Source organism: Lithobates pipiens, unplaced genomic scaffold, assembly GCF_037356315.1.
Source record: "Lithobates pipiens isolate NorthernLeopardFrog02 unplaced genomic scaffold, aLitPip1_a1.2 Scaffold_3, whole genome shotgun sequence".
Classification (NCBI taxonomy): domain Eukaryota; kingdom Metazoa; phylum Chordata; class Amphibia; order Anura; family Ranidae; genus Lithobates; species Lithobates pipiens.
The window spans coordinates 190,530,075-190,545,448 of NW_027507790.1; the positions used below are offsets into that span (position 1 = coordinate 190,530,075).

A 15,374-nucleotide genomic window follows, 5' to 3' on the forward strand; every position below is an offset into this window, starting at 1 on the left:
ACACTGGGGATGTTCATCAATATGGACTGCTATCATCTGCCAAAGCTACCTGTTCGCTCATGTTTCAAAGGCAGCAAAGAAATAAAAAGTAGGTTGTTATTGGTTGCTGTGGGTAACATTATTCCTTTTTCAGGTGCTTTAAAAGAGAAGGTTTTTTTTTTCCCCTTACATTGATATCTAAAAAAAAAATCTTTCCAGCCCTCTCACAAGTGCCCCCATTCTGTCAAAATCAATCTAAATACCTGTGGGAGGGTCTACAGACTTTCACACAGCGTATACCGACAATGGTCTGGCTCTGGAGTCTGGATCCACCCACTTTCCTATCATCTTGATTGGAACGAGCAGAGAGCCGACATCAGAGACTTCAGAGTGTAGCTCCTCCCTCCTCCTCCCCCCTCCTCTGCAGTCTGTTCCATGGTTAGAAGAATCGGGCAGAGATATCGGCACTTTACTCAGTGACTAAGGTAAGAGAAGTCACTGATAGTCCTGTGTATGTAAATGCCCTCTACATATTACTATCTACCAGAATGAAAACAATATATTTTTAAAGCGGAATACATATATGGATGTGACGCCACACAGGCATTCCATGCATTACTGGTATAGTAAAATGGAATAAAATCAGAGCTAACATTGTGAATGAATTTTTATTGACTATCTCGATTTTTATGAGACAATGAAACCTTCCATTCACATCTACATCTCATACTGAAGCCCAGAGCTTCTCAGACAGAGATTTGCTCCCCCTTATTTGGTTTATTACCTAGTACCCCCTATAGTAATAGAGTATTACAGGATCACATGCCGTGCAGAGTCATCACATGCCATTCAGAGATTGGGATGATGGGATTGTATAGGAGTACAGGGGATTGGGGATGATGGGATTGTATAGGAGTACAGGGGATTGGGGATGATGGGATTGTATAGGAGTACAGGGGATGTGGTTAATGAATTGTATAGGAGTACAGGGGATGTGGTTAATGGGCTGTATATGATTACAGGGCATGAGGATGATGGGATTGTATAGGAGTACGGGGAAGGGGGATGATGGGATCCTATAGGAGTACAAGGGATGGATGAATTAGGTGGTGCTGGGGGGGCGGGGGTGATGGGATCAGTGACAGAGGGATGATTTGTAGGTACAGTAAAGGAGACTCTGGGGACATATCGGGGGGCCACTTTAGATGTGGGGAAGTTGAGTCTCCCTCTCCTATGTACTGTACACAGGTATGTTCTCTACACCCAGCACTGTGTAGATTTGAGAGAACAGACACAGGGCACATGTTACTATGCTCCTCACCATGTCTCCTCTTCTGATATAACACAGTGCTATGTGTAGAGAAATCACCAGTGTTCATTTCTGTACATGAGAAGTTTTCAGTGACTCCTCATCGGCTGGACGAGACGCTCACATGAACTTTGAATGAGTGAGGGGAGAAGAGGGGAGGGAATTCGGAAGACACATGAAGGAACATCAAATCCCAGGGGGAGGTGTTGTAATCTTGCAGAGGAGAGAGCTTGCAGATAACAGCCAGAGAAAGGTAAGGACTACACAGCATGTATCACATGGTCTCTGCTTCTGGGATTTAGCTGGGGACATGCTGCCATGGAAACAGAGGCGTGTGAAGAACATGCCCGTTCTTGATGGCAGCCTGGGTGTGCATCTCTTCACCAAGCACACCAACATATCCTCCACCCCCTGGAAACTTTTGAACTGAGAGAGGGGGTGTTCTGCAAAAACGAAAGGGCTGAGGAAAGAGGAATGCAATGCAGGTATGAGGGTAGCATGTAATACCTATTTTTGCATTCCCATACTTCTCCTTTAAATTTTAAATGGCATGCTACTCAAAGGCTAACTGTGAATTTATCCTGATTTTTTATTTTTTTTTCCATGATTTCCCAACAGTGGAGAGAACCATGTTAGATTTCCCGCAGCACGTCGCCCCAAGTAGGGAATTGCGCTCATCCAGTACACTAGCTGACAAGATACTTTCTGACTTTGATGTTGAGATGACTATGAGAGAGGATATATTTAAACGTATTCTCCATTTTTATGTAAGTATAGCGTCGTGTTATGCATCAAACACATATCATGTTTTGATGCCATGTGTTTTCTTTACACAGTAATACATATAGTATGTATTGTGTCCCAGCAGTTAATTTTAGTCCAACAACAGCTAATGTAACTTGTTGTAAGGGAATGACCAGTTCATCGGCTCTAATCGCTCCACCTTCTATTCGTGGATCAAGAAAAGACGACACCGCATTGGACGTTTTATTGGTCCAATGATGCCCATCTGTGACCTATTCTACAGCAGATTCTACACTTGCTTCTCACTCACCTTGATATATTTAAATATTTTACACGTCATTCTAAATACTAAAAAAAATTACTTTCAAGTTAATGGGAAGAGAGGAGGATTCTCAATGTTTTATATGCTCTCTTGAACTCCTTTAGGTCCGGTTCACACCGCTGCGGGTGAGAGATCCGGATGTGATTCGCACTGCAGTGCAAATCACATCCGATCTCCGTAGCGATGCGAGTTCAGCCATACAGATAGTATGGCTGAATTCGCATCGCTCCCGCTGCAAACTCGCACGGGACCCTTTTTTTGGCCCGCAGCAGAATCGGCTCGCATGGGTGTTCACACCATGCGATCCGATTCCTGTGCGAGTGTGCAGATCGCACTGCGATATGCGGACGGATCTGGGGGTGTCATTAACATTTCATTGACACTCCCAGCAGTCCGCATAGGGCAGTGTGAACTGCCGGCGGGAGGCATGCGATGCGGGAAAACGCTGTGGATTCGCGGCGTTCCCGCATCGCTATGGTGTGAACCCAGCCTTACTGATAAACATACATGACTGCCTGGAAAGTGGTTCTAGGGAAAGTATTAATTTTAATCTTTGGCCCCAGTGGTCCTGTGTCGAACTTGACTTCAAGGATTTTTTTAGGTGGCACTTGGTTTCCTCATGTCTTTCTGTCATTTTACCTGGGCATGTCATCTTTCTGCTTCCGTGGCTGTGAAATAAGCAGAAGTATGTTTCCCATGTGGTATATTTGTACCCAGGTAGCAAAGTTTTTGAACAAGATATATAATCTCATACACAAAATCTTGGATCCTAAAGTGTTCCTAATCCCACAACAATAAAATCAGTCTGTATATGCAGTAAAACATGCTTGTTATACTCACTGTGGAGCCTAAGGGGTTAATCCTGCACATTGTTTAAAAAGCCTGTCTTCTCTGATCCTCCCCTCACCATCTTCTTATTGTACAGCGCCCTGGGGACACTCTGCACAGGCTCAGTGTTGTGTGTTTGCTAGACAAGTGTGTGACTGCCACAGGGCCAATCAGCACTGTCCAGACAGAGGGTCAGGGGTCCTTTACCCTCATTGGACAGTCAGAGCACAATGAAAACTCCTCCTACAAGCTTTAAACAGATACTGATAGAAGTCACAAGACTACTATATACTGTTGCAGTTTATATTTACTAAAATAATTGCATTTGCATGTTCTGTGTACTGTGGGAGACCAGATATAGTGAATTTTGGGTCCTGGGTTTGGTAACGCTTAAAAAAAAAAATATTTACCCACTTGTGTGGCCCTTCTAAATGAAACCTTTATCTAATAAACACTCTCAGATCCTAGTTGGTGTTCCTTATAGTGCTAGATGAAAAATATCAATAGCACAGAACTGGAAGACAGTATTGATTTCCATAGATACTATCAAGATTAAAATGTAAAATTGGCCAGCGTTGTATTTTATGTAAAAATTAAAATTTGGCAAGTTTTGTAACCCCTGGATTTGCTACCTAAATGTAAAGATTGAGTTTTATAACTGGCCCCTCTTCAACCAAAACAAATATATTTTTAGCCTTCTGTCTGCTCTGGCCATCGCAATTAAATAATGTACCGTATATACTCGAGTATAGGCCGACCCGAATATAAGCCGAGGCCCCCAATTTACCCCCAAAAAAACTGGCAAACTTATTGACTCGTGTATAAGCCGAGGGTGAGACATGCCTGTCCATCCCTGTGTGTGTGTCCGTCCCTGTGTGTCCGTCCATCCCTGTGTGTCCGTCCATCCCTGTGTGTGTGTGTGTGTGTGTGTGTGTGTCCATCCATCCATCCATCCCTGTGTGTGTGTCCATCCATCCATCCCTGTGTGTGTGTGTGTCCATCCATCCATCCATCCCTGTGTGTGTGTCTCCATCCATCCATCCATCCATCCCTGTGTGTGTGTGTCTCCATCCATCCATCCATCCCTGTGTGTGTGTGTGTGTGTCTCCATCCATCCATCCCTGTGTGTGTGTGTCTGTGTGTGTGTGTGTGTGTGTGTGTGTGTGTGTGTGTCCAGCCTACCTGTGTCCCGAGCCTCCGTCCCGTGCCTTGCCTCCTTGCCTCCGTCCCGTGCCGTGCCTTGCCTCCTTGCCTCCGTCCCGTGCCGTGCCTTGCCTCCTTGCCTCCGTCCCGTGTCGTGCCTTGCCTCCGTCCCGTCCCGTGCCGTGCCTTGCCTTGCCTCCGTCCCGTGCCTTGCCAGGATCGCCGCTCTTCGTCGGCGCCTCGGCGGACATACTACAATTCGAAAGCCGCGCCTCCGCCTCCGCCTTCGCCTGTGATAGGCGGAACACTGAATTTCCCAGCAGCCTGTGTTCCGCCTATCACGGACATCGTCTCATCCTCGTACTACGGACGAGGATGAGACGATGTCAGTGATAGGCGGAACACAGGCTGCTGGGAAATTCAGTGTTCCGCCTATCACAGGCGGAGGCGCGGCTTTCAAATTGTAGTATGTCCGCCGTCTGTCTGCTCGATACGCTGATCGAGCAGTCAGACGGCGATGACTCGAGTATAAGCCGAGGGGGGCACTTTCAGCCTCAAAAAAGAGGCTGAAAATCTCGGCTTATACTCGAGTATATACGGTAGGTGCCCACCCCATCCTTATTTTTTTCAACTCCTTTTTAGATTTCTTTTCTCTCTTCACATTGTTCTGAATTTATAAAGCCACGTGTATGTCTATAGTCTGATGATACCGTGATATAGGAGGATGTACGTCTTTGTTTTACCCAATGACCACTTCTAGTACTTTTTACAATTCTAATGTGAAATAATGACAGTAGTGGCAAATCATTTTAATTTTACAAATTTTTTGTAAACCTTCCATAAAAATGTATTGAAAGGTTAACTTGAAGGGAGGCTTCACTACATAATAACAAATCATTCTGACTAATAAAGCAAGGATCTGCTGATTGGATCCTTGTAAAGCCAGCCATAGATTGAATCTTGGCCGGTTCAGCAGGGACTGGTCAAGATTCGATCCATCAGTTGGTAGGCTGGTGGTACCCTAGTCGGTCCATCGATTGATTTGGGTATAACCAGTCTGTCATGTTCTGTTACATGTGATTATTGCCGGCGGCTATAGCCACTAGCAGTAATCCTCATGTTCTGCTGGCCGGGAAGACTCCCCACAGGCAGTGCACAATAGGGATTCCCCCATCAACACTGACTGTGTTGATGGGGGGGGGGGGGACCTAGTGCTTTTCTTTCCTTCCAGCTATGGTTAATTAAAGCAGAGGTCCACCCAAACAAAAGAATATTAAAAGCCAACACATACCGCAGCTGCTGGCTTTTAATAATCGCCCACTTGCCTGTCTTGGAGTCCAGAGATGTTGGCACCGCAGCTGATGTTTCCATCAGCTGTCGGGTGCTACCGCTGCTATTGTGGGTAAAGAAACCTGGCAGTGTAGCCTTTCGGCTGCATGCCGGGGAACCCTACTGTGCCTGTGTGAAGCCCCACTTCTTTCTCCTACTGGCCCGGCGACAGGGGGAGGAGGGAGCCCTGCAGTGATGTCACAGGGCCGTGGCGCGAACTAGCCAATTGGGGCATCGGAGGGGGAGAGGAGACCAATGAAAGTAAGTGCCACACTTTGGTGGTACTCGGCTTTTAAGTTTTCTTTCATGTAGAACCATCAGAGTTGCTTGGCACTTTTTGAATAGGATTCAGTGATTTATTATGTTCCTTTTTTGTCTTTCTTTTTAGCTGGAATAAAATAAAAAATGATACATTTTTAAATAAATTCAATTTCTATCTTGTAAAATTCTAAGCTTGTGCCATAAACATTTGCAGCAAATGCAAGACCTGAAACAACTAGACCCGGAGGTTAGACAATATCTGGAAAAGTCTGTTCAGATTGGAAAACGGAATGGACTCCACCTTCCCCTGGAAGTACAGAGCGTGAGTACTGAAAGAAAAATCGCCATCAAACATAGCATCTTTAAAGAGCTTTACAATGCTTTTTGTATACATAAGAGTTTTATATTTGGCTTATCAACGTGGATGTGAACTACAGTATAACAAAAGGGAAAATGTACAATAGCACAAACACAGGAACATAGTGACCATATCCTGTTAGTAATTAATAAAGTTTAGCCTTTATTGCTCTAAGGAGCCATTTTAATCTACGGAGAGATTTAGCAGCTTGTTGACAATTGCCTCGTTTGCAGAGCATTCATTTCAGTGTACTGAAGTTTAAGAGATTGCCAGCAAAACATTTAATCCCTCAACAGTAGATTAAAGTAGCGATGTAACCCTTACTGGATAACATGCAACTTGCCAAGGCATGCATCATAAATAATTGCTATGATGTTTTTTTTCATGTAGTAAATACTGTTGTCACCTTTTTTATTTTAATCCTCCTTCCTTTTTTTTTTTATTTTTTTTTATTATAGTTCATCTCTTCCAGCCTCTCTGAAGGCTGAGATGGGTGCATGTCATTGCTCAGGGCAGATATATATATTTTTCATAAATACATTTTATCCTCTCTTTAAATAAGGGATCAAATACCCTCTATTCTCAGATGCATAAGGATCAGCACAGCAAGAAAACTGACCATGCCTGGCTCTCATGCTTAGTGTGGTCAGTATTTAACCACTTTAGCCCTGGAAGATTTTCCCCCCTTAATTACCAGGCCATTTTTTTGCAATATGGCACTGCATTGCTTTAATTGCGGGGTTGTGTGACGTTGTACCCAAACAAAATTGACATCTTTTTTCCCCCACAAATAGAGCTTTCTTTTGGTGATATTTGATCACCTCTGCGTTTTTTTTTTTTTTTTTTTTTTTTTTTTATTGTTTACGCTATGAACAAAAAATAAACATTCCAAAAAAATTCCAATAAGCATATTTTGATTGTTTTTTGCAAAAGCTATAGCATCCACAGAATAGGGGATAGATTTATGGCATCTTTATTATTTATTTTTTCTTACTAGTAATGGTGGTGAGCTGCTTTATTTATTTTTTATTTTTTTTGCAGGGACTGTGACATTGCGGCATACTGGACACTTGACAATTTTTCTTGGGACAATTGACATTTATACAGCGATTGTGCTATAAAAATGCACTAATTACTGCGTAAATGTCACTTGCAGGGAAGGGGTTAACACTAGGGGGCAACCAAAGGGTTAAATGTGTTCCCTCATGTCTGTTTCTAACTTGGGCGGGGGGGAACTGACTAGAGACAGATCGCTGTTTGTTACTACGACATTGTGTTCCCCACCATGCAGCGGGCATGCGTGCCTGCTATGGCTCTTAAAGGAGCCGACATACAGTTACGGCGATGGGCGGGAACGAGCCGACCTGGTCAGCAAGTGCTTAATAGGAAAGCAGAGGGACTAACCGGAAAAACAGGGATTTTGCTCAAAGGAAGCAATACAATGAGAACAGGATACTTTTAAATACAAGAACATGGTGCAGCAGGTACATAGGAATAGGAAATGTTGGGTTAACATTCTTTAAGAAAAAAAAGCCTTTCAAAAACTACTCCCTTTAAACAATTACCTGAGCCTGATCTCGATCCAGTGCTGTGCTTGTCTGCAGCAGCTCTTCTCCCTACTCTCTCTTCTCACAGGAGACTCGGCAGCAGTGAGCATGCTTCTGTCAGTTCTATCCTGTGAGGAGGCAGCGGGGCTGAGCCATGCTGTGTGTGTGTGTCTATGGGTGCACACAGCTCAGCTCAGGATCGAGCACACACTTGTAGAAAAGGAGAAACCAAGATTTCTGGTGGGGAACTGCAGAAAATGAGGTTCGGAATGGTTCAAAACTATTGCACAGAGAAGGTAAGCAAAACGTTTATTATTTTCAGAAAAAAAGGAAGATTTAAATCAGAAATTCTGATTCACATACTTGTTTGGTGAGGGTAATCACTGAAGCCACATAAGTCTGACAGTCAGGCAAGTAGCATTTTCAGGGAAAAAAAAACGGTAATGTTCTACATATTTTTCTAAAAAAAAAAAAAATTGGCCAAGTTGTTATCTCCCAAAAATCATCCCAGAAAAATGCTTCTAGATGATACCAATACAGTTCAATGCTGTAAATAATTGCTTAATTATGGGGCACAAAAGCTCAGTTGCACTTACAGGACACACTGTTGCCAAACTAAGATGTTCAAAAATAAAAAATAAACGGAAAACTAAAAGAAATGTGAAAACGCATGCTAAAATAGTAGATGAAAAGCAACAGGATTACAAATGCCACAGATCATGGTACATTCATTTGAATGCGTCTTGTTTTCATTCTGGGACAATGGGCATCTGATTCTATTATAGCATTGATTTGTAATGGTCTAGTCTAGGTAGAAGTATCGTGGGATTTGATTGATGTTGGCCTGTTCTGGCCAGTAATACTGCTGGATGTGCCATAAAAATCGGACACATCTGTTTTATTTCAGCATGAATTTGTTGAGCAATGAAAGCAAAGCCTATTTCATTTTTTTCAAAGAATTAGCAAATATAGGGAGATACAATTATACACAACACAGTCAATGAGGGAGGAAGAATAAATTTGCTTTAGTAAATTAAGCCACCTGCTTGCTAATTTTATTATGGGAAAACACTTGGCCATAAGAACTAATGACAAGTGAACATTCAACAGACATAAAAAGATGTCTACTTTGTGATTCAACTAACAGAACAGTCAACATTTTTCATTACAGTTCTATTCACTAAGCTAATTAAAAAGATATTGCAGGACAGCCTTTGCTTTCCAGTGTAGACAGGGTTTAACTGAATATTAATGCAGAAGTGCAGTGGCCATCTTTAAAGTGGAGGTCCAGGCCCACACCCCCTGCCCCCCCCCCCCCCCCCCACATAATTCACAAATACTGCAGTTGCTGACACTTACCCGTCTAGGAAATCAGCACTGTCTTTACCTGAGCTGATTCTTCAATCAACTTTGAGTCCAGGCTTCCCACTCCAGTTGTGTAGCCTGCAGTCTTCTGGGACCTGTGATGTGTCCCTGAAGGCTGCTGGCTGATGGTTTGATTGGAAGTGGGAGCGGGTACCTGTCAAAACCAGCTACCCACTCCCACGCCCCCCCCCCCCCCCCCCCAAAAAAAGTGCAGATTATTAAAGAGGGGGGATGCAAACAAGCAGAACTTCCCTTTTGGGAGAAAAATCCACATTAAGGAGACAACTATGCAATGCTAGTCTATGAAGTGTCTCCAGTGCAGGAACCGTCATTTTGGCTGGGTTTGGATCGATCCTGAAGGTGATTAAAAGCGGGATGAGTTGGTGACAGCATTACTAGGTGGGCATTGTTAGCAGTAATGTCATCAATAGATGTGAAAAGTTAGTAGTGCTATCATCAATAGGCGGGTGAGGATAATTGTGATGTCATCAATACAACATCACTAAGTGGGTGGAACTAGTAGTGTTGTCATCAATAGGTGGGTAGGGTTTAGTATTGACATCAACAGGTGGGCAGAGTTGGTGACAGCATCACTAAGTGGGCGAAGCTAGTGATGGCATCCATAGGTGGGTCAATATGGTTGCACCATCACTAGGTGGGCGGAGGTGCAACATTACTTGGTGTGCGCAATTAGTGACCGCATCACTAAGCGGGTGGAGAAAGTGGCGACGTCACCAAAGATGGGTAGAGTTAGTGATGTCTTTGGGTGGGAGAACTTAGTGATGTAATTAACTGCGGGTGGTGTTAGTAGCCACGTCTACACTAGGTGGGTGGGGTTAGTAGTGAAGTCATCAATAGTTGGACGGGGTAAGTAGTGTCCTTGTCAATAGGCGGACGCAGTTAGTAGAGTTGCTGAGTTATTGACGTCTTCAATAGTTTGGCAGGGTTAGTGGTGATGTCATCAATAGATGGACAGGGTTAGGAGTGATTGTTGGAGTGATTGTTGGTAGTGAAGTCCTCACTAGGTAAGCAGAGTCAGACCCCTTTCACACAGAGGGCATTTTGCAGGCGCAATAGCGTTAGAAATAGCGCCTGCAATCTGCCCTTAAACTACTGCTCCATTGTTTCCAGTGTGAAAGCCAGAGGCCGAAATGCGCTGCAAATCTGACAGTAAAACGCTGCTAAAAACTGCAGCGTTTTACCGCCGATGCTATGGGCGGCTTGGTACGAAAGCCATCTAAGTGACATCAATAATAGGTGGAACTAGTAGTGACATCATCGGTGGGCAGGCAGAATTGGTGACAGCTTCACTAGTTGAGCAGACTTGGTGACATCATCAATAGATGGGCAGAACTGTTAGTGACATCATCAATATGTGGGCGGAGTTAGTGCAGTCATCACTAGGTGGGTGGTGTTGGTGACTTGATCAATTGGTGTTCAGGATGATCAGTGGCAGCTTCATTAGATGGGCAATGTTGGTGACCTCATCAATAGGTGGATGGCGTTAGTGGCGTCATCAATAGATGGGGGTTTGTAGTGATGTTATCAATAGGTGTATGTAGTTGTTACATCAATAGGTGCGTGTCGTTAGTAGTGATGGTTATCGAGTAAAAGAAGCAGCCGGCAACTCCATAACTTCAAGCTGTTTTATTTTCAAGCCTTCACAGTGAGTACAGTCAGCAGCAGACTAATTTTGGCGATAAGCCTTGTTCACAGCACATTGCTGAATGTTATGGAGTTGCCGGCTACTTCTTTTATTTGATGACCGTTTGTCTATTGGTGTGTGGGAGGACACCTCAGCTTGGACACCCTGACTGCAAACTTTAAGTTTATTTTATTTAAAGAGACACTGTCACCTTGCCATTCAGGAATTTTGGTGGCAGCTGCATCAGAGACAGGCTCAGTGGAGGAACGCTAGAAAGGTAAATTGAATGTGGTCAGAGGCATAGACTTTACTTTGACACTGAATAGGCAAGGTAACAATGTCCCTCAAAGCAAATCTGTGCTTTTCTCATGCAGGGATCAGCAACATATTTCAGTATTTATTAAAACAAAGTCAGTGTAGCACAGCTCCTTATGTATCAAAAAAATTACAAACCCCAAAAATGATTTAACTTTAAAGCGGAGGTCCACCCTAAAGTGGACCTCCGCTCATCGGAACCCTCCCCCCCTCCGGCGCCACAATTGGCACCTTTCAGGGGGGGAGGGGGGTGCACATACCTGTACAGTACAGGTATTCTGCACCCACTTCCGGGATAGCTCTCTGCGGAAAGGGGCGTAGATTGGCTTTAAAAAAAAAAAAAAAAAAACGCGGAGTCCCGGCGGACTCCCGCTTTAAATATATGTGTTACCAAAAAAACATTCAATTGGTGAAATAAATGATAATCCAGTGTTCCTAAATAAAATAAATCTGTATAGTACAACCCTTTTATATAGTGTGGTAAAAACCAAAAAAAAACTAATAATTCTAAATAGATTTGGTGAGAAAAATGATAGTCCAGTGTTCATCACTCTTTCTTCATGCGTCTGTGCACATCCACCACCAGCTGATAAACCTGCTCACCTTAATTCTATAAAAAGCAAACACTTCTGCATTATCCTGGCAAAAACGTCTCCTCGAGGAAAAAACAATCTGCATCCTCTTTAACACATTAAGGGTAACCACACCTTCCACTTGCAAGTAGGATCATAAGACTCCAGACACGTATCACATGGAACATAAAGGCATGGACATAGTGTACTCCATCTTTTAAATTGATTAAAAACACCCGCAATAAAATAAACTCTCAAAATAGCCATAATAGCGCAATTGGAATACTGTCATCAGCTCGCTCACCACCGAATCTCTGCAAATCTGTACCGAAGTATGGACCTTCAGTTGTGGGGATGCAGGTAGTGTAAATGGACTAAAAATGCAGTGATAACAGCACCTGTGTTCCATTGCTAACTACAAGACCCTCTGCTGCGGTGCTGTTGTGTGGGTGAAGCCACACAGCAGCACCAAATTCAAAAAGTGACAAGAGCTGCCAGAGAAATAAACCGAGGGGACAGCTGGGCACCATGTTACATATTGCACTCTAAACATGTATGTAACATGGAAAAGTGGATTTGGCCTTTAAGGCAATTTTTGACATTAAAGTCACTTTTTGTTTTTTGCAACAGTTCATGATTTGGTAACTTTATACCTTAGCCTCCAAGCTTGTTTATGTGAATTAGCTCTCCGTACTATCATGCTCGGTTCTAGTAGTTTGCAGCATGAATAGGAACCGCTTAGCTTTTGGATAATAGTGTATTTAGGTATCCATAGTAAAGATGCTTGTCTGCATTTATCTAGAAGGTTAACACTCATTGACACTTTAGCAGGGGCGGAATGGGCCAGGGGTAAGGGGGTAACTGCCGCAGACCTGTCTAAAATCAGAGCCGTGCACATGGGGTGTGTCGGATGTGCCATTGCACACCCTAATTGCTCCATGCATCAGAGTTGTCTTAACGCCCCTGCAGCTTTCCCCCCCCCCCTCGCCCTTTCACTGACTAAAAGCATAAAAACAAAAAAAGATTGCCGTGCTAGTTCCTTAAAAAACAAAACAAAAAGTGGATAATAAATCCAAAAAAGTGTCTATATGTGTCCAAACACTCCTTGTGATTCCTGGAATGAAGGATAGCAGAGGCACCCAAAGTGCACCTTCCACCTTGAAGTATAAAAGATGTGCCCTTACTGGATAGATAGGCTCCCCATTATAGGAGCCTAGCAAAGCATGGATTCACACAGCCCATTAAGGATCCATCCATGGAAAGCAGACGAGGCTGAAATCAGCCTTGCTGTTTTCCTTTTCCCTCTCATGCAAGTGATTAAAAGAAGAGCGAGATCGCCACATAGTGTAAAACTGTGGTATTTATTGAATGAGTCTGCAAGTCCAACAAGAGTAAAAAATGTTGTGGGTTAAAAGGTTCTGCAGATCACAAACTGTCATGGTAAGTTGAGTATAGACTCCAACCCACTAGTTTCATCACAACTGATATCAGTTATGCGGTTACTACATTTTCTTTTCTACTGGCTAAAAGCAGCATGCAGCAACAGGGGAGAGAGCCCAGTACACCTATTAGAGAACCTTAGTGAACAAACAGCATCATGAAGGCCAAGGTACACACCAGACAGGTCAGGGATGAAGTTGTGGAGAAATTTAAAGCAGCGTTCGGTTATAAAACAAAATCATCCCAAGCTTTGAACATCTCACGGAGCAGTGTTCAATCCACCATCCAAAAATGGAAAGATTTTGGCATAACTGCAAACCTACCAAGACATGGCCGTCCACCTAAACTGACAGGCAAGGAGAGCATTAATCAGAGAAGCCCATGGTAACTCTAGAGGAGCTCCAGAGATCCACAGCTCAGATGGGAGAATTTGTCCACAGGACAATTATTTTCCGTGCGCTCAACAAATCTGGCTTTTATGGAAGAGTGGCAAGAAGTAAGCTATTGTTGAAAGAAAGCCATAAGAAGTCCCGTTTGCTGACAATACACTCTATAATGGACCAATCAGGACACACGCTTGCCTCCAACCCTGACATTGCCAAACAATTTGTCAACTATTACTCAAAACTTTACAACCTACCCAAAACCGACCTGAACACGGCAGATCCTTCGAGAAATCAGCTGATAACAGAATTTCTAAAACAATATAGCCCGTCCCCAATCTCAGATACTATGGCTCAGGACCTGGATAGCCCATTAACTGATGTAGAAGCCAAACTCTCACTCAAACAAATGAAACCAGGCAAGATCCCGGGACAGGACAGGCTAACAGTAGACTAGTATAAAACCTATGCAGACCTCCTACTCCCGTGGTTTTTTTTTTTTTTGTTTTTGTTTTTTTTTCTCTTTCGCTGACCTATTGACAGCCTACATTACAGTAACCCCTAAACCGGGGAAGGACACTTCTCTGGTCACCAATTACGCTGATTTCACTGTTAAACATAGACTTGAAGTGGTATGCCAAAATACTAGCGAACCACCAGCTTCCCTTGCTCCCTCAGCTCATCTCTCTCAATCAGGTTGGCTTTGTACCAGGCAGAGAAGCAAGGGACAACACGCTGAAGACGATTAATATACACCATTGGTTAACAACCAACCAACATCCAGGGTTTCTACTTTCGCTTGATGCAGAGAAGGCATTCAATAGGGTAGCATGGGACTATATGACAAACACTTCAGGCCATTGGTCTTCCCAGTAGAATGTTAAATCTCATATTAACGGTATACTCATCCCACCACGCGCATTCGCATAAATGGCCACCTATCAGATGCCTTCTCGATCTCTAAATGGAACCTGTCAGGGTTGCCCCCTCTCCCCCTTGATCTTCATCCTTGCCCACGAACCATTACTCAGAGCAAACCCCGATATCAGATATATCACGATAGCTGACGCACGTACAAACTAGCCGCATTTGTGGGTGACATCCTCCTTTTTCTCTCAGACCCACATACATTAAATCCCAAATCTACTCTAAAAATCTTTAACAAACTTCAATTCTCTTTCCAACCTACAAATCAACTTTTCCAAATCTACCAGACGGAATCTTTCACTTCCCACTGACACATGCCAGCAATGCCAATCCAATTTCCCATATAAATGGAACAAAGACACGATTCCCTACCTAGACATCCAAATACCATCATCCCTTGCTGACCTGTACTCCCAAAAATTTCCTACCGATACTGAAGAACATAACAGGTGACCTGAATCATGGTCCCCTGGCCTCTTTTCATGGTTTGGCAGGGCTTCAATTATTAAAATGAACATCCTACCTAGAATACTATACCGATTACAGGCCATCTCTAATAAAACTTCCATCCACCTTTTTTTTCCACATATCAGAAAGTCTGCACAGATTTCATATGGGGCACCAAATGTCCATGACTCGGCTACCCTAGACTGCCAATCCCCAAACTTAAAGGAGGCATAGATTTATCGGACCTCCAGAAATACTAAAAAGCCTGCCACTTAGCCAGGATCATAGACTGGAATATCCATTCAAGATTTAAGGATTGGGTCCACCTAGAACGTGACATGTCCCCCTCCCCATGGTCCCAAAGTCCCTGGATAGCACCGAAACACACCCCCCTGCCCTGAAAAAGTCACCCACTAATACTGCTAACCCTACCCTCCTTTCAAGACGCCTGTCGGAAATA

The 15,374-nt window shown here is 43.6% G+C and overlaps 1 protein-coding gene across 2 annotated transcripts in view; it reads left to right on the plus strand.

Moving 5' to 3' along the window:
• The window catches only part of NLN (neurolysin), a 146,949-nt gene that overhangs the window by 33,634 nt on the left and 97,941 nt on the right, over positions 1-15,374 (plus strand). Inside the window, exons 1-3 of one of the 2 annotated variants that reach the window (XM_077462646.1) lie at positions 1,610-1,773; positions 1,907-2,055; positions 6,130-6,237. In XM_077462646.1, the coding sequence (XP_077318772.1) occupies positions 1,918-2,055; positions 6,130-6,237 (246 nt within the window). In that variant the 5' untranslated portion in view covers positions 1,610-1,773; positions 1,907-1,917. Of the gene's footprint in view, positions 1-1,609; positions 1,774-1,906; positions 2,056-6,129; positions 6,238-15,374 lie in introns of those variants that run through there. The other variant, XM_077462645.1, reaches the window with a different exon arrangement.